This window comes from Rana temporaria, chromosome 4, assembly GCF_905171775.1.
Source record: "Rana temporaria chromosome 4, aRanTem1.1, whole genome shotgun sequence".
In the NCBI taxonomy this organism is placed as follows: domain Eukaryota; kingdom Metazoa; phylum Chordata; class Amphibia; order Anura; family Ranidae; genus Rana; species Rana temporaria.
In genome coordinates, this window is record NC_053492.1 from 76,874,505 (window position 1) to 76,893,916 (window position 19,412).

The following is a 19,412-nucleotide window of genomic DNA, read 5'->3' on the forward strand; positions in this document are numbered from 1 at the left end:
TATTAGTTTTGTCAAGTAATCATCGTATTTTTTCATAAGCATTCTTTGACATTACAGATGGATTGGAAAGGCTTTTAAACCAATAACATCACAGCAATAAAAAGCATTTTAAAGTTGCGCTTATACCCTAAAGCAGTGATTTCTAGTTAGTGGCTTGTGAGCCACATGTTGCGCTTAGCTGCCTTTGAAGTTGCTTGCAGCAGAATCTCACCGGGTGCTCACTACCTGTAAGGTGGGATCAAAAAGAATGCTTTAATGTCTTCTGGATTAGCTGTTATGGTAACCTACATGTTCCAAAATGAAACTATATGAATATGAACTGAAGCCAATAACAACACACCACCAGGGGCTGACTTCTTAAAGGTTTGCTGGCCACAAAAAGTACTTTTCATGTTAAAGGCATTATAAGGTTATTTCACACTATTTAGGTGTGGGTAACCTGTTTCTTTTTCTGAGCTTCAGAGACCTGTGTACTGCAGTTCAAAACCCAGTTCCCTGTTGATATATCAAATAACAATGATTATTTTTGTAGGTCTACTTTTGGATTAGATCATGCAGTCTGCAGTGGCTATCGTGGTGCTAAACATTTACAAACACACTCTTAAGCCGCCTACACACGACCGTTTTTCATGACGAGAAAATTTTTATTTTTTAAATTGCTCATTTAGAACGGTGGTGTGTAGGCTCCAGAGCATTTTTCTCATCGAGAAAAATGGACATTAAAAATTTAGAACATGCTCTATTTTTTCTTGTCGTTTTTCATGTCGTCGTTTTTCTTGACGTAAAAAACGGTTGTGTGTACGCTTTAACGACGGGGAAAAAAACGGGCATGCTCAGAAGCAAGTTATGAGACAGAAAATTAGCATAATCAGGGTGGCGCCATTCGAATGGAACTTCCCCTTTATAGTGCCGTTGTACGTGTTGTATGTCACCGCGCTTTGCTCGAGCATTTTTTATCACGATCGTGTGTATGCAAGGCAGGCTTGACAAGAATCACATCGAGAAAAACATAGGCCTGGATTCACAGCCGCTGGCGCACATTTATGCCGCCGTAGCGTATCTCCGATACGCTACGCCGACGCAGCGCATGGAGGCAAGCATTGAATTCACAAAGCACTTCCTCCCAAAACTGCGCTGGGTTTCCAAGGCGTAAGTCGGCGTAAGTGGAAGTATGCAATGCAAATGAGGCGTGACCGGGGTTTCTGTCTGAGGAGGCTTACTTGCCCCTAACAGACCACATTATACACTGGAGTCGATATATTGACGATATCCTGCTGGTCTGGACTGGTACCCCCCAAATGTTATTAGCATGCCTTTCAGCCATGAATGACAACACATACAATTTAACCTTCACTATGACTTATAGTGATGTCTCAATCAATTTTTTGGATGTGACCATTGAGAAAGACCCATCTGGTAAACTTACAAGTGCGTTGTTTAGAAAGGACACTGCATGTAATTCTATTCTACATGCACAAAGCGCACATCCTGTATCTTTAATTAGATCTATTCCTTTTGGCCAGTACTTGCGGCTACGCCGCAACTGTACAAAGGATGAGACCTTTAAAATAGAAGCTGACAAGCTAAGAGATCGGCTCCTTCTAAGAGGCTACTCTCCAACTTGCCTCAAAAAGGCCTTTAGGAAAGCCAGTGCCAGACCAAGAAATGACCTACTTACCAAGAAAAAACAATGTAAGAAATTACCGACCGACGCAAATCCAAATGCCCTTCGGATCATTACCAGGTTTAATAGGCAGAGCAAACATGTGGGCAGGATTATCTCTAAACATTGGCATCTGCTTAGTGTAGATCCATTACTAGCCCCCTATGTACCATTAAGACCCTTGATCACTTACCGTAAAACCAAGTCACTCAAAGATAGCCTTACTCAGAGTGAATACGTGGGTGAATTTCGCACAGATCCATGTAAAAGGCCTGGCACCTTCCGATGTGGAGGATGCAATCTGTGTCAATATATGAACATTGGGGACAATATTCTATTACCTGATGGTAAAACTTTCAGACCTTCCCACTTTGCGAACTGCAAAACACCTGGAGTGGTATATCTACTTTCATGCCACTGTGGGGCTTTTTACGTTGGAAAAACGAAACAACCTTTCTTTAAACGCGCTTCCAGACATATTACATGTATGCGGAAAGCAGACCCGGACCTCCCCCTGGGGCGCCATATTCGAGACGCCCATGGTGGGATGATCCCTAAAATCAAATTCCTCATTTTGGATAGAATACACCCCAACAGTAGAGGGGGCGACTGGAATAGGACCTTGCTGCAGAGGGAGACAAGATGGATAGCCATGCTAGATGCTACTAGAAAACCAGGCCTTAATGAAATAGTTAGCTATCGCCCTTTTCTGGAGGGGTTTTCCTCCGGGGGACGGGAGGAATAGATTTCTCCACATCCATCCCCATACGACCATTTTTTGTACACACATTTGCTGTATAATGCTTCGCGGGTGAGGATATCTATTTGGCCCCCACCTGACGCACGTGGGGGGCATATCATGCGCACCTACGGTTCACCACCTGGGTTTTGTTATGTTTGCCCCCCATATTTGCAGTAATTACTGCTTTCTTGCGTCAGCGCACACTCCATGCCGGCTCCTTCCCATTATTTGGGCGATATCCGGCACGCCCTGTGCGAAAGGCCCTCTCCATCTCCCTTCCTTCTTTCTTTCTTTCCCACCCCCCCCCCCCTTTTTTTTTTTTTTTTTTTTTTTTTTTCCCGTATTGATGGCATTGTCATCCTAATTCGGGTTATATACTTGTGTAAGGGTGGATTGGCACTGGCAAAATCACTTATTTAAGTGATATCTCCTCCCTTTATTATTTCCAATTTTTTATTTAATTTTATTTTCAATTTTTAATCAATGTCATATATGGAATCACCATATTGACATTGATATAATTGCGACTTTATACCCGTCTGCCGCGATTGCGTCATCATGCCAACGCTACTACATGTGTCATTGCAGCAATGGTGTCACCATGCTGATCGACACATGCGACGTCCATATTTTTGACTATCATGGCGTCTGTTAAATGTATTTGGACTGTGCAGGCAATAATTGTTCGAGTGTAGTCACCGCATTGATATCAATGTGCTGGTGTCCACTTGCGAGTTTCATCACAATAGCGTCATTTCCGCAATTGCGTCATTACGCAGCGCATACGCGCGCGCATGCGCCTATGCCGCTAATGTACTCTATTCAAGCCCATCCCGTTTTTTTTTTTTCCCAAGACGCAATTGCGTCACTACGCAGCACGTGCGCGCGCGCATGCGCCATAGCCACTAATGGACTCTATTTAAGCCCATTGCAGACACTATTGTCTCTGACTGTCATGGCGTCTGCTGGACTTATGGAGACTTCTCACATGCAGGTAGGACCACTGATTGTTGATGTTTGGCTTATTGTTTGTTTTTGGTGCTGTGCCTTTATGCACACTTCACCAGACTAGCCATACATATTATTTATATATACTCCTAAATTCCTTTTTCCAGTGATTTCTGCCTGCGATCACCCAGCAATCCACCCTTCCTGAAACATAGGATAATCTGGGTAGTTTGTCTCCTTGTGGCTGAACTTTTGTTCTCTGGCACATGCATACCCTCTCCTATATGGATTCCCATATCTGGTAAGTTACTCTCCATTTTTGGATTACCAGCTCTATGGGGTTACTCTTTTTTGCTATAAATGTGTGTCTGCATTTAACTCTTTGAATGCAACAAATAATGATATATACATATTATATATATATATTTTTTTTTTTTTTTTTTTCTCTTCTTTCCTCATTCCCTTCCTTTCCTAGGCGTGGACCTTTTTGGTAGGCTATGATTGTATATCCTCCCCGTGAACACAGAGACATTGATCTCCATATACAGCATTCTCCCCTTGTTTTTGGCGTACTTTCACACTGAGACAGGACTCTATCTACAGATCTTATTGACTGTAAGTAGCTCATATCTGTTTTGATAAATGACATAGTTGTATGGCTGTCCTTTTCTTGTCTCCCCCTTCCCCATGTTTTTTAACAATTTCGGTCACTAGAGTTGTAAATATTGTTTAAGTTGAATTTTTTCTATGTAATATATGTATATATCTCTTTTCTAATAGACATGTATTTCTCTGACACAATGATCGTCTGTAATACCCCTTGAAGAAGGATCACAGATACCGAAACGGCTGTCGGGTTGGACCAATTTTTGTCTCATGTCTGTTTTATTGCTTTACAAATAGGATCTGTATACCACTTGCATGTGGTTTTTTATCCTTGCTAGGACACTGTACGATGTCCTTACTTAAATTGTTTAAATAAATTTGCTATATATTTTTCTACTCATTCACGTGTTTGTGTCACTTATAAAGTCCCACCCTTGAGGGGGTATTTCATGTTTTTTCCATAACTCTAGGGATGTGGTGACTTACAAACACTGACATTCTCCTGATTGTGGGGTCCCTCTTTTTCATTGACCCCATGCAAATGATGGGCCGAGCGCCAGACAGATAAGTATAATGAACGGCGTCCCGTGGGCGCATCCCAGTGTGCATACTCACAATCACGTCGGAACAACTGCCTAAGATACGCCGGATCGCTGCCTACGGCGTGAACGTAACCTACGCCTAGTCATATTCAAGTCCAACGTAAACTACGTAAAATACGCGGGCTTGAGTTCACTGGTGTAGACCTTTCAATGTCTGCTGCTGAGTTACACCTGCTTTATGGGGCTTAACTTTACGCCGGACGTACAACTTACGCACACCAGTCGTAGCCTGCGTCGGGCCCATGTACGATCGTGAATCGGCGTATCTCCCTCATTTGCATATTTGAATAGAAAATCAATGGGTGCGCCAAATGCATCCAGCGTAAATATGCACCCACTCTACGCCGGCGTAGGCAAGTTACGTCGGTTGGATGAAGCCTGATTTTAGGCGTATCTTAGTTTGTGGGTACGGCGCACAGATACGACGGCGCATATTTTCACTTACGCGGCGTATCTCGAGATACTTCGGCGCAAGTGCTTTCTGAATCTGGGCCATAGTTTTTTCCATGACATTAAAAACGGTCGTGTGTACGCGGCATTATGTTGCTAGAAGGTCTTTTTATTTTTAGCTTTGATCTATTTTCTTTCCTACTAAACGTTGTGTCCAACAATAAAATGCAGACACTGGTAATATTTACTTATGTATTGTAAAAATTGCCTTTCATTCTGCTTGAAGTGAAGACCTGTTCACTGATCCTGGGAGCTTCAGTAAGTTGAGTCTTATTACCAATTATAAATTTAGACTAGGTTCATACTACTGTGGCTGCGATTTGATACAATTTTTCATGATTATGTACCGGTAGTATGGCTTGGTTGTGTTTTTGACACAATTCTGCTGCATTTTGATGAGATTTTAATGCCTCTCCCCTTTTTGTTTTGGCCAATGATGGGGGAAACAAATTGCTGAAATCACATCAAAAACACACTAATCATATGTAGATTCAGTGCTAAATTTAGACCTTGGGGGGCCCAGTGCACTTCATGTTTGGGGGCCCCTGCACAAAGAAATTAAATTATATGACAAATACAAAAAGTGCACTGAAAATAATAATAAACCACATTTGTTTTAGAAATGTATAGGCTAGGTTCCGAAGAAGACACTTGTCAGATGTTTTCCTTCTTTTTTATTGACTGTAAGAATACACATTACACTGGAAATTGGAACTGGCAAGTCATACATCACAGTTACAGTATGCATCACACTACAATATTTACAAAAAGTATTTTTTCCTGCACTTAGGAAGCACATTAACAACCTGGAAAGGTATCAGTAAGCCCTTCTTCGTGTAATAAAACTGCCAGTTGAGATGGAGTGAGACGTGACTGGAGCTAGGCAAAGTCTGTAAACTGGACAATTTACTCAACGAACACACTACTGAGACCTCGAGGGAAAATATGTTTCATTTTTTTTCTAAAGGAAGCCTGGGGCCCCCATTGGCAGGAGGGTCTGGGGCAGTTGCTTCTGTTGCCCCCTTATAAATCTTCAACTGTTTAGATGCATTTTTGGTGCACTTCCATTGAAGTCTATGGGGTCAAAATCTGTTGGAATTGCACCAAAGTGGTACAGGACCCTTTTCCAAAATTGCATTGTGCTGTGTTGCATTGATGGGAATGGACACCATTGGAAACAATATGATTTCCATTGTCATGCGAATCAAGTTCAAAATTGCACTAGTGTGAACTAGGCCTTATGCCGCGTCCACACGCCCGTTTTTCATGATGTGAAAAATTACGTTTTTTTTAATGTCATTAAAAGCGATCGTGTGTGGTCTCCATAGCATTTTTCATGACGTGAAAAATGGGCATTAAAAATTTAGAACATGCTCTGATTTTTCGTGTCGTTTTTCACGTTGTCGTTTTTCACGTCGTAAAAAATGGTCGTGTGTAAGCTTTAACGACGTGAAAAAAACGCACATGCTCAGAAGCAAGTTATGAGATGGGAGTGCTCGTTCTGGTAAAACTAGCGTTCGTAATGGAGATAGCACATTCATCACGCTGTAACAGACTGAAAAGTGCGAATCGTCTCTCACCAAACTTTTACTAACACAAAATCAGCAAAAGCAGCCCCAAGGGTGGCGCCATCCGAATGAAACTTCCCCCTTTATAGTCCTGTTGTACGCGTTGTATGTCACCGCGCTTTGCTCGAGCATTTATTTTTCACAATCGTGTGTAGGCAAGGCAGGCTTAACAAGAATCGCGTTGAAAAAAACTTAGTTTTTTTCTAGACCATTAAAAATGGTCGTGTGTGCGGGGCATTAGTCTCTGCACTGAATCATATGACAAGGAAAATAACGTTGGTTCCTATGGAGCCTGTTCACATCAATGCAGCACAGCTGCGATCCGACTTTGGGAAAGGATCGTATGCTTTTTTGGTGAGATTCCGTGGGATTCTGTGGTCCATAGACTTTAATGGAAATGCTTTTAAATCACTTACAGTATCTCACAAAAGTGAGTACATCGGACATCCCTCACGTTTTTGAAAATATTTTATTATACCTTTTCATGTGACACCAGTGAAGAAACTACACTTTGCTACAATGTAAAGTAGTGAGTGTGCAGCTTGTATAACAGTGTAGATTTTCTGTCCCCTCAAAATAACTCAACATGCAGCCATTAATGTCTAAACCGCTGGCAACAAAAGCGAGTACACCCCTACGTAAAAATGTCCAAATTGGGCCCAAAGTGTGAATTTGGTGGCCACCATTATTTTCCAGGACTGCCTTAACCCTCTTGGGCATGTAGTTCACCAGATCTTCACAGGTTTCCACTGGAGTCCCTTTTCACTCCTCCATGATGACATCACTGAGCTGGTGGATGTTAGAGACCTTGCGCTCCTCCAACTTCCATTTGAGGATGCCCTACAGATGCTCCATAAGATTTAGGTCTGGAGATATGCTTGGCCAGTCCATCACCTTTACCCTCAGCTTCTTAAACAAGGCAGTGGTCGTCTTGGAGGTGTGTTTGGGGTCGTTTTCATTTTGGAATACTGCCCTGCGGCCCAGTCTCCAAAAGGGAGGGCATCATGCTCTGCTTCGGTATGTCACAGTACATGTTGGCATTCATGGTTCCCTTTAGTGAACTGTAGCTCCCCAGTGCCGGATGCACTCATGCAGCCCCAGACCATGACCACCTCCATGCTTTACTGTAGGTAAGACACACTTGTCTTTGTACTCCTCACCTGGTTGCTGCCACACACGCTTGACACCATCTGAACCAAATAGGTTTATCTTGGTCTCATCAGACCATAGGACATGGATCCAGTAATCCATGTCCTTAGTCTGCTTGTCTTCAGCAAACTGTTTGCAGGCTTACTTGTGCATCATCTTTAGAAGAGGCTTCCTTCTGGGATGACAGCCATGCAGACCAATTACCTGTTAAACCGCTGTTTTGTCTTGGCCACCGTGCTGCAGTTCAGTTTTAGGGTCTTGGCAATCTTCTTATAGCCTAGGCCATCTTTATGTAGAGCAACAACTCTTTTTTTCAGATCCTCAGAGATTTCTTTGCTATGAGATGCCATGTTCAACTTCCAATAACCAGTATGAGAGAGTGAGAGTGATAACACCAAATTTAACATACTTGCTCCCCATTGACACCTGAGACCTTGTAACACTTATGAGTCACATGACACAGTGGAGGGAAAAAGGCTAATTGGGCCCAATTTGGATATTTTCACTTAGAGGTGTACTCACTTTTGCTGCCAGCAGTTTAGACATTAATGGTGTGTTGAGTTATTTTGAGGGGACAGCAAATTTACACTGTTATACAAGCTGCACACTCACTACTTTACATTGTAGCAAAGTGTCATTTCTTCAGTGTTGTCACATGAAAAGATATAATAGTGATAAATGTAAGGGGTTTACTCACTTTTGTGAGATACTGTATCTGTCCTATCTTTATATGATTCCAGCAGGTTTTCTTCCCCAGCACAAAAATGGCAGCTACAGTATATCCAAATTCTATTAAATTTGTGTAAAAATCACACCAGAATTGCATTAGGTTGCACTTGCACTAAATATCTCCCCCCTGCACTGAATGTTGCTGCATTCAGAAGGAATTGTCCCTTTCCTTTTAATGAGAAAGAACATAATATTTTGTCTGTGGCATTTTCTGAGATTGGGGACAGAGCTAAAAGAATGCTGCGCCAAGTTTTTGGTGTGGTCAAATTGTGCGTTTCTAAATGTGCGTTTTTACAGTGTTTTTAAAGCATTTCCGGATGCATTCCAGATGCTTTTTTTCTTCTTTTTCCCTGTTTTTTTTTTCACTGTACTGTGGTCTGGTGCCTTTGTGATGCATATTTAATGCATTCCAGTGCTTTTGTGATGCGTATTTAATGCGTTCCAGTGCATTCCTGTGCATTTCTGATGTGTTTTACAGCATTCCAGTACAGTCCATTGCAGGAAAAGTGCAGCATGTGCTATTTTTTTTCTGGAACTTGAAAGCCCAGGAACTGACTGCACTGGTGTAAACTATGCCATTGGAAACCATATAACCTACTTTCCATGTGTTTTTGATGCAAAAAACCCCCCAGCATACTAGAATGTATGTGGTGTGAACTGGCACTAATATTGGAAGGGGTTTAAAAGAGAAGTATGTTTTTTTTTATTTGCTAGTTATACTTACCTCAGTGGAACTAAGCCACCGAACACCGTTGATGGCTCGGTTCTCACTCCTCCCTGAGCAGAGCGATGACTGTCAGCATCGCTTCTGCTCTACTTCTCAGCGCTCATTGGAGGGCTGAGCTGTGGAGGGGCGGAGAGCGGCCGTCTCAGCGGCTCGCTGAGACTGCCATCAGTCAAGGCTGCTGGTGGATCCCGACATGGAAGTCGTGATGACGCGCTGCTGATGGCAGCGACGTTAGCGGAGAGCGGACTTCAGACCGCGCTCTGCTGAAAACGGGTCACAGGAGTGCAAATTGAATTGCACTCCTGTGACCCAGAGGAGAAGCTCAGCCTAAAAAGCTCAGGCTGGACTTCATCTATAAAGAAGAAGTCTACAGAATATTCCAATTAATACCTATAGTGCACTTGGCCTCCACCATTCTAATGACGTTCAGTGTTAACTGTAGGTGGCACCCAGGTGCACTGTCAGCTTCACTGGTATAGTAGATAGGTGGGAGCCTGGTGCAATGTGTATCCACTATTCCAGTGACACTAACAGTGCACCTGGCTGACATCTACCTACCCAACACCATTTAGGTGAAAATTCCTGTGTATCTGGCTGCCACCAGGTAAGTGACCTATCTCCTTGGGTCCCTTGCTGGCCAGCCCAGACCCTCCACCTGCCCACTCTGACTACCTTCTTGATTTCAGCAGGCTTTCCTCACTTGCTGAGCTCTTACCTTGTTGCTGACAGTGCCCCTACATCCTCCAAATGGGAAGGGTTACTGATGGCAATTCTCCCAGAGACTTCTGGCCACCTGCACTGCACCCCTTCCTCCTGCTCCTCAGGCTTCAAGTCATTGCAAAGTACAGTGTGCATAGCTCCCAACTGTCCCTGATTTAAAGGGCCTGTCACTGATTTGGAACAAAGCCCCTCTGTCCCTCTTTCATCCTCATTTGTCCCTCATTTTGGTATGATCTATATAATTGTATATAAACTACTTATCTATTAAAAAGTGTTTCCCAATTATAAACCTTTCATCCAATTTCTAAATTACTGAATTTCTAAATTTCAAGAGCCAGTAAAAAGGGAATAGTAGTGGTAAAAAAACAGCACTTATGGGTTTACCTAATCATTTTTTTTTGAGAATTTTTTTGTCTCCTTTAAGGGGGCATGACAGAGGGTTTGTCCTATGCCTACATACTTTTGCTAAGGCCCCTTTCACACTGTGCGTGGGAGGTGTGCTGGCGGTATAGTGGCGCTATATTTAGCTCCGCTATACTGTAGTTTTTGCCAAGATATTTGGCCGCTAGCGGTGCGGTTTTAACCCCCGCTAGCGGCCGAGAAAGGGTTAAAACCGCCTGCAAAATCCACATATAGGAACTGTTTCACTTGACAAAAGCATTGTCTAATTACCTTTTATAATAATAGCTTCTGTATCACAATAATTTTATACTAACATGTGACCTTTTTTAGGAAATACTACAAAGACAGTCCTATGGACACCATCTTTCATACCTTATGGAGAGAGAACCATTGTGCAGCACATTGACAAAGGCAAGTTGAGGTCTATACAACAATAACATGAAATGTGGAAACTCTTTTGTCATTATTTTATTATAATGAAAACAATAGAGAATAATCAAAAGCCAAAATATGTTCTGGTATTCAAAAGCCTGACAGGCTTACAATTCCTGGCTTTTGAGAGCTTGCTAAGACTAAAATAGTCAACAGAAAATGCAAATCAGCAGAGTTCGAAAAAGTCAATGCTGGAGTCCATACACAGTCAGCAGAGTTTATTTATTAAAAATAAAGAGGTCCATTATACAGCAGAGAGCTAACGTGTTTCGGCTTACAAAGCCCTTACTCATAGCTCAGCAGAGATGTTAATGAAAAAAAAATAAAAGAAAAAACGTATAACGGCTAGCGAGATTTTATCTTAAAGTCAAATACAGCAGCCTTGATGGAGTATGTGTTATATTCCCCTCCATCTTTTTCCTAACAACCTGCCTTACATCCTCATTAGACATGTCGTTCAAACGTAGTTAGAGACTATCATGTACACAGGCTTTAAACTCAGAAAAAAGTCAAATGCAGTATGCCTTTAGGTGCTCATAGTTGCTTTAACTTGCATCAAAGAGGAGTTCCAGCCTGTCAAAAAATAAATAAAAGTCAGCAGCTACAAACACTGTAGCTGCTAGCTTTTAATATAAGGACACTTATCTGTCCAGGGATTGCACAATGTCGGCACCCCAAGCTGATCCGTCCATCAGCTCTGGGTGCAGGCGTCGGCATCTTCACTAAGGGAAACTGGAAGTTACCAGGCAAATATTGATCCATTTATGGCTGTTCCAACTCCAGAGAAGTTTTTTGCATCAAAAACACATGGAAAGTAGGTTATATGGTTTCCAATGGCATAGTTTACACCAGTGCAGTCAGTTCCTGGGCTTCCTGTGTACCTGACGCTCCGTCACTCACGCGAGCGCCGCTGAATTACATAGAGCCGTGATCTCCTTCCTGTGTACCTGACGCTCTGTCACTCACGCGAGCGCCGCTGAATTACATAGAGCCGTGATCTCCTTCCTGTGTACCTGGCGCTCCGTCACTCACGCGAGCGCCTCTGAATTACATAGAGCCGTGATCTCCTTCCTGTGTACCTGACGCTCCGTCACTCACGCGAGCGCCGCTGAATGTCCGTCACGCACAGCCACGCTTCCTGCCCCTACTCATATGATAGACAGTACAGTACAATGCGGGGCCAGGAGGCGTGGCTGTGCGTGACAGAGCACCGGATACACTGGAAGGAGATCACGGCTCTATGTAATTCAACGGCGCTCGCTCCTCTTCCCTCAGACAGCAGGGATCGACGTATAACACGCACCCACGATTTTCCCATGATTTTAAGGGGGAAAAAGTGTGTGTTATACGCCGATAAATACGGTACTTCAGGTTGCTTTTGCATTTACTTTAACTTGTATTAGGAAGCTATGCAGGTTAAGACACAAGGCCATGTTACATGAACTCCTAGGACTCGGTCATGCCATTCCGCACACTAAAACAGATCGGCCTGGAGTCTGTTCTGTACGGCAGAGGGGGAAGGTGCCTACATTTTTTTTCCCTTTCTTAACTTTATTGAAATGTCACAAATGACATTTCATTTATTTCTATACAACTCAACTGGGAGAAAATGTACTTGAATTCAAGCCAAGGTGGGTAAATTGGCATCTCTGACATTTGCCATGAATGTTAATCTACAGTATCTCAGATAATTTGTGGATTTTGCAAGCTCCTTCTGCTTCTTAGCTTGACTTTTTTGGTAATAAAATAACAATATTTACTGGGTTCTTTAATGTGGGTTTAGGCAATTTTTCCACCATTTGATTAAGATTTTATAAAAATGAATAGTAGTTATTACATTCTATGCACAGATAAGATTGAGACTTGAGATTAAAATGTATTTTCTGTTAAGAAATCTATTCTCTGAACCTATTTGATTTACAGAAATGCTATCAATAAACTGATCATTCAGAGTACAGAGCAATTACAATGCCAAAGTTATCTTGTCCAAAATCATTGCATGACTAGGCTAAAATCTTAATAAATGCAATTAACATTTGCAATATATATTGCTATTGTTCCTCTAACTTAAGGTGACCAGATTTTTAAAATTAAATCCGGGGACATTTTTTTTTTATTGGCAAATAGTAAACTAAGCATATTTTCCTCAAATGATATATTCAGTGTATGTGGTTTGTGTTTATGTAATGATTGTATGATTATATATATATATATATATATATATATATATATATATATATATATATATATATATATATATATACGTTATTTCTGGAAATAATTTTATACCAGCCCCACAGCATTTTTATGCCAGCCCAACCGCATAACGTCATTAATTTCTTGTTCATAAGGGAAAACCATGCACTGTAAAGCACATTTGAAGAGTGTATTATACTCACCAGTGCCCATCAATGCAGCCTCACCAGTGCCCATCAATGCAGCCTCGCCAGTGCCCATCAATGCAGCCTCACCAGTGCCCATCAATGCAGCCTCACCACTGTGGCAGGTCAGCTCTATTGCGCATGTACCTGTATGTCATTTTGTGGAATAGACCCTGGAGGGGGTGTGCACACTGCCTGAGGCGTGGTCACATGCTGACTGGACAGAGGGAGAGCCAATCAGCGGGTCCGGCGGACCCCGATGTTGGCTGGCCGTCTGCGATCATTCCTGAGAGAGGCAGAACAGCGGTAAACAAGGCAGATCACTGTCCTGACAGGGGAGAAGATAAAGATCGGTGTTCCTGCTAAGCAGGAACACCGATCGCTGTCTTCACCAAGTCAGAGCAACTTCTACACAGTTAGCAAGCACCAGTTAGGTACACAGTTAACTCCTTTATCGCCCCTGATGTTAACCCCTACCAGTGTCATTAGTACAGTAACAGTGCATATTTTTGGTAATGATCACTGTAATAATGTCATTGGTCCCCAAAAAAGTGTCATAAGTGTCAGTTAGGTGTCCGATTTCTCCACCGCAATGTCGCAGTCCCACAAAAATTCGCTGAGCACTGCCATTGCTAATAAATAAAATAAATAAATAAAAATGGCATAAAAATATCCCATAGTTCGCTCTTTTTTTGTTTATAGCGCAAGGTGATCAAATACCACCAAAAGAAAGCTCTTTTGTGGGAAAAAAAGGACATAAATGTTATTTGGGTACAGCGTCGCAATTGTCAGTTAAAGTAATGCAGTACTGTATCGCAAAAAATGGTCTGGTCATTAAGAGGGTAAAACCTTCCGGGGCTTAACCTCCCTGGCGGTATGATTCTTTCAGAAAAAAGGTGCTGAAAGCGGTACAATTATTTGCAAGGAAATTTGGCGTTTTATACTGTAGGCCTGTAATTTTTAGGAAAAACTCACTTAAATCTGACCAAACAAGAGTCTTGTAGGCATCCCGGGTATGAAATTTTTTTTAAAAACAAAATTATAAATTATAATATAATAAATAATTATAAATAATTATAACAAATAATAATATAATTATAATAAAAATTATTCAATAATGTAATCAACTCAAAATCACTGAAATTTGCTCAGTTGCAGAATTGTCGCTGTCATTACTTTTATTTTTTTATGACGGATTTCCCCACAAATCGCTATCGCACAATTCTGCAAGTGATTATAATTTATTATCGCTGTTTTCTAGCTGCTCTAAAACCATTTTTGACATAAAGGGACACTTTTGGTTGCTATGGACAATATACAGTTTGCAGGGAGAAAGAACAGTTTTTATTATATAAAAGTACATGTAGGGCACTGGGCAGACCACTGGGGACAAGTGGTCTGCCCAGATAAGATTACAGTATACTGTGTGTATTGTGTTTGTTTACGTTTTTGAATTTGGTGCCGTTCTCCGCTCCCGTGCGTCGTAACATCGCAGGGAATGGAGATCGGCGGCACAGGAGGACACTGTGTGAATCGAGCGAGCACCCGCTCGCTCACACAGCGCGGTGGCATCGCTGGATCCAGGGACAAGGTAAGTAAACACTGTCTGTGGATTCTGCGAGGCAAGCCCGAGTCTGACTCGGGGTTACCGATCGCAGCACAGAAATCTAACCCCGAGTCAGACTCGGGAACACCGCCAGGAGGGTTAAGTGAAAAAAAAAAAAAAATCTGAAACTCATCAAAAAGGCATTAATATGCATCAAAAATGCAGAAGCGCATCTGAAACAGATATGGAGGAACGTTTTTGTGGTTTGCACAAAACTTGCACAAATGCATGTGCATAAACCCCTGAATAAGCAACAGTCATGTCCAGGGATCCACGTCAATGCACGAGTTTCTGCAAGCATGGTGTATACTTGGGTACAGCTAGCATACAGTCATTCACTACTTAGGATGGTTGTACACTGCAGTTGTCTCTCCTAGGTATGGAAATACACCCACGATGTATGTGTGGATAGGTGTGCGCAGTCTATTGCATTAGGGTGTGCACCCTAAAGCTCAAACACACATACAATGGGAAGTGTGTAAGCACTTCTTTTATGACAGAGCTAAGAGGGAGATTTTTCCCATATCCCCATCCACACACAGAGGGGTTGATTATTTACTAAAGGCAAATAGGCTGTGCACTTTGTAAAGCGCAAATGCACTCTGCAAGAGCAGTTGCTTCATAACTTGGTAAATGAGTAGAAGCTCTTCTGTCTTCCATCATTCAAGTTCCAGGCCAAAATGCTTTTTTTATTTCCTTGCACATGATTGGGTATTCTTTGCAAAATTAAGATTTACAACATTTACTAAGCTCTGGAGCAACTGGACTTTGCAAAGTGCACTGTCTATTTGCCTTTAGTAAATCAACCCAGGGTGATAATGCTAATGCGCACAAGGTGATTAGGGTGTGCACACCCGGAACACCCTGCGGGCCCACCTATGTATGTATGTCTTATGCCTCAAACCAGCCGTTTGCATGAGGCCATCAACTGGCTCTGTGTTAAGATGTCTGAAGGATGGCACTTAGCATATTCTTCCCTGTATTTCTCCACCGAAATGTCGCAGTCCCACTAAAATTCGCTGATCACTGCCATTGCTAATAAATAAAATAAATAAATAAAAATGCCTGTATACCCAAAGCCAGATACAAGTCCAAAGGAGATCGAGGATTTGCAGTCCAGGGACCTCGCCTGTGGAATGCACTACCAACCACCATCCGACTGGAGTCGAACCACTTGGCCTTCAGGAGAAAGATTAAAACCCATTTTTTCTGAGGTCAAGGGGTTCCTTACCCATGAAATGGATACAGCGCCCAGAGGCGATTCAGTTCGCATGTGTTGCGCTTTACAAGTCTCTCTCTCTCTCTCTCTCTCTCGCTCTCTCTCTCTCTCTCTCTCTCTCTCTCTCTTCTCCCTTAATGTCCTAGAAATAGGAAAAATGTAATGCCATTTTTATGGGCAACTAGGACAGCTTGTCAGTCAGACATGTTCATTCATGGCACCTTACTGAAAGCAACATTCACATTCCATATTCTCTGGTTAAATATAGCAGCAATGAGTATTTGCCCTACAATAACCTCGGGAACTGAGGCATATGAATAGCTGGAAATGGTACCTCTGATTCCCTTTTACATAATAATCATAAGCGCTCGGCACCAGCTGGTCAGCTGTCTGTCAGATGGAACCAGGCACCTTAAACAATGCCTGGCATTGTTATCTGTTTATTATTTCAGGAAAATGAGAATATCATTACTGAACTGAGCAGTTTCTATCTTCCCTGCACACGATGATAAGACTCTTATCTTTTCCACAGAAGTGACATTTTCTCATGGGATTGGAAGAGTGACACCACTCAAGACGCGCCCTGGCCCTCTCAGGATTGGCCTGTCAAAGAAAGCAAAGATTAAACAGCTTCATCCTTACCTCCGATAGTAGATTAAAATTTCAGAGATGGCATAAATACGATTGAATTAATTTATTACCACTGTCATGTCCTTACAGGCATACTACAGCTTTGAGTAGTTCAAAGACAGAATAATTGTATTGAAATGTGTTTGCAGTATTTTTGTGTTATAAGCATTTCAATTTGTTGCAGGTTTTAAAGGAATTCTGTCAGAGACTGTAAAGATGGAGCTTACACAGGGAGAAATAGTTATAGCCCGCTGATGCAGGGGCCAGACTCCAATCTCTAACCCTCCCATTAGGTCAAGTTACAGGTTCAGCTTCAATGCTCTAGAATTAGTTTGCAGTCTATCAAAAGATTGGGAACCTGGTGGGAGCCGAGGGGTTATTTATTGCATTTTTTATAGTGTCAGCATATTACACAGCATATTCCAGAATACAGAGAACAGTTCACATCTGTCTTGACCCTCCAAAGGGGATCACAATTGAATGAACCTGCCCTGGCCATAGATATTAGGGACACTTTGTTAGGAAGCCTATAAACCCACAAATGTTTTTGGTTTGTAGACGGAAAGCCATGCAAACATAGGGTGATGTACAAAAATAATACAGATAGTATAGGCTATGAATTGAAATTTTTACTCCCAAGGGTAAGCTTTATTGTACAAAAATACCTTTAAAGCATAGTTCCAACCTTGGCAAATGTAATAATGTAAGTCGGGACAGTAAGGTAATTAATAGCATTCACATATTTTTTTTTCTGGCCTGTAAACAGAATTTGTCTGCAGTGATCTACAGTCCACTAAGGTCGGCCATAGACAGTTGGAATCTTGACCGGTTTTACAGGCTGAATGCACCAAGTTGATCGATTTTTGGTACAACCAGCCTTCTGGATTTTAAGTGTGATTATCGCTAGCAGCTGCCATAGTCTCTAGCAATAATCACTGTCTTCTCCCAGCAGGGGCGGCTTTCCCTGCCCCCCTTCCGGGAAAATACAATATCCTAGGACAGTGATGGCGAACCTTGGCACCCCAGATGTTTTGGAACTACATTTCCCATGATGCTCAACTACACTGCAGAGTGTATGAGAATCATGGGAAATATAGTTCCAAAACATCTGGGGTGCCAAGGTTCGCCATCACTGTCCTAGGAGGAGGCATTCCCCTGTCAGCACCATCTGTGTTGATGGGGTAACCGTGAAAATTTCTTTCCTGCAATTTCGCACCATCTATGGCCTTCCTGAGCAATATCCGTATACAGCCAGTAGACCACGTGTCAGACAACAAATGTGAACTATTTCTTACTAGGCACATTGAATACAAACCAGCTAATTAATACTATTTACAACCCTGCTTATGTCATCCTGCCTTACTGTGTGGAACTGGTGAAAAGGTGTATTTGTGCTTTAAAGTTGACCTCTGGGTTAGTTTAAAAATTACCCTTACAGAGGCGCCCCTCTCTTACAGCAAGGGTTAAATTGTTATTTTTGCCTAAGTGGTGATAGATAAGCAGTAATACTTACCTTATTCGTCGCCCCCTGGAAGCTGGAGCACTTTCCGAAATCCTGGGATGTGGACGCCGAAATCCTGGGATGTGGACGGGCCCTCAGCATCCTCAAGTAAAATGCAGGGCTGCTGGTCATGCATTTTACATCATGATGTTAGAGAGCTGTCACTGGCTGGTCAGAGAATTAGCTTCAGTGGGCCGGTCTTATGTAGAGGAAGAAGCATACAGAAGGCAGAAATAAGTTAAGCATTTCACTTTATTCATTATATCCACCAGACAAAACATGTATTTTCCCCTTGCAGTGTGGAGGGTTTGCTGTCAGAAGTTGGGCTTTATGATGTGTTTCTGCAATTCTCACAATGGTTTTAAAGTTTAGTGCACCTATTCCTTACATACAGTGGAGATTGCCATTTTCAAATAATGTTCACATTGATGTAGCCCTTGTCACAATAACCAATAATCAGTAATTCTGATAAACCATTCCACTGATGCAGAATTGATTTATTTCAATGATCAGTTGGCTTTGTTAAAATTTCTTAGCATAAAGCCCCTTTCCATGGGAAAAATTCTGTTCCAATCAGCAGGGGTCTTGTGAGCTGATTCCCTGCTGATCAGAGCAGACTGGGCAGATGCCATATCCGTGTCCGCTCAGTTTCTTCAAAATGGACATGGACAGAGCCCGCTGTACACTATGGGTGGCCAGGAGTGAACTGTTCCATTGCCCGTTTATACCCTGCTACCTTCAAACCTCTCCTCTTCTTTTTTTTTAGAGGACCCATTCGGACCCAGATATAGGTGGGTGTAAATGGAAACAATAGGAATGCATAGACCTTCTTTCCATAGGAATGCATGAACCGTCTGATCAATACCTGTGTAAAAGGGGCCTAAAGTTTCCGTACCATGTAGAGATTCTATCATACAGATGAAAGGCGGCATTATCTTGTGTTAAAACTTGTTACATTTATTGAAACAAATAAATAAATGGATAACTGTTAATGTTGTATGTTTCTTCTTTGCAGAACTCCTACGGAGAAGTAAAGTGGTATTTTCTGCATTGTGTTGAAATCCCATTAAAAATTTAGTTTGTTAAAGGACGAGAAGAAAAAAAAAATGAGTAGTACTGCATTTTCAATTGCTCTGGTCCACTGATGATTGTCAATATGCATTTCTCCAGGAAATAGCTGCTGACAATATATTTAGGTATCAGCTAACAGTACAATTCAGGGACCTGTTTATAAAACATCATAAAAAACAAAATTTGCTGAATGTCTCAGCTGTCATATATTGTTTCTGTAATGTGTCTAATACAGGTATGTCCTCTGCTGCTCAGCTCCATCTTGT

General features: G+C 42.0%; 1 protein-coding gene and 1 long non-coding RNA gene across 2 annotated transcripts in view; both read left to right on the forward strand.

Moving 5' to 3' along the window:
* Positions 1 to 19,412, forward strand: part of RAD51AP2 (RAD51 associated protein 2) — an 81,099-nt gene that overhangs the window by 27,761 nt on the left and 33,926 nt on the right. The window contains exons 3-4 of the mRNA XM_040347679.1: positions 10,637 to 10,717; positions 19,091 to 19,113. Coding sequence (XP_040203613.1) covers positions 10,637 to 10,717; positions 19,091 to 19,113 — 104 coding nt within the window. The remainder of the gene's footprint in view (positions 1 to 10,636; positions 10,718 to 19,090; positions 19,114 to 19,412) is intronic.
* Positions 3,533 to 4,359, forward strand: LOC120936317. The gene is made up of 3 exons (XR_005748603.1): positions 3,533 to 3,654; positions 3,829 to 3,968; positions 4,134 to 4,359. It is a non-coding gene; the product is annotated as an uncharacterized LOC120936317 (long non-coding RNA).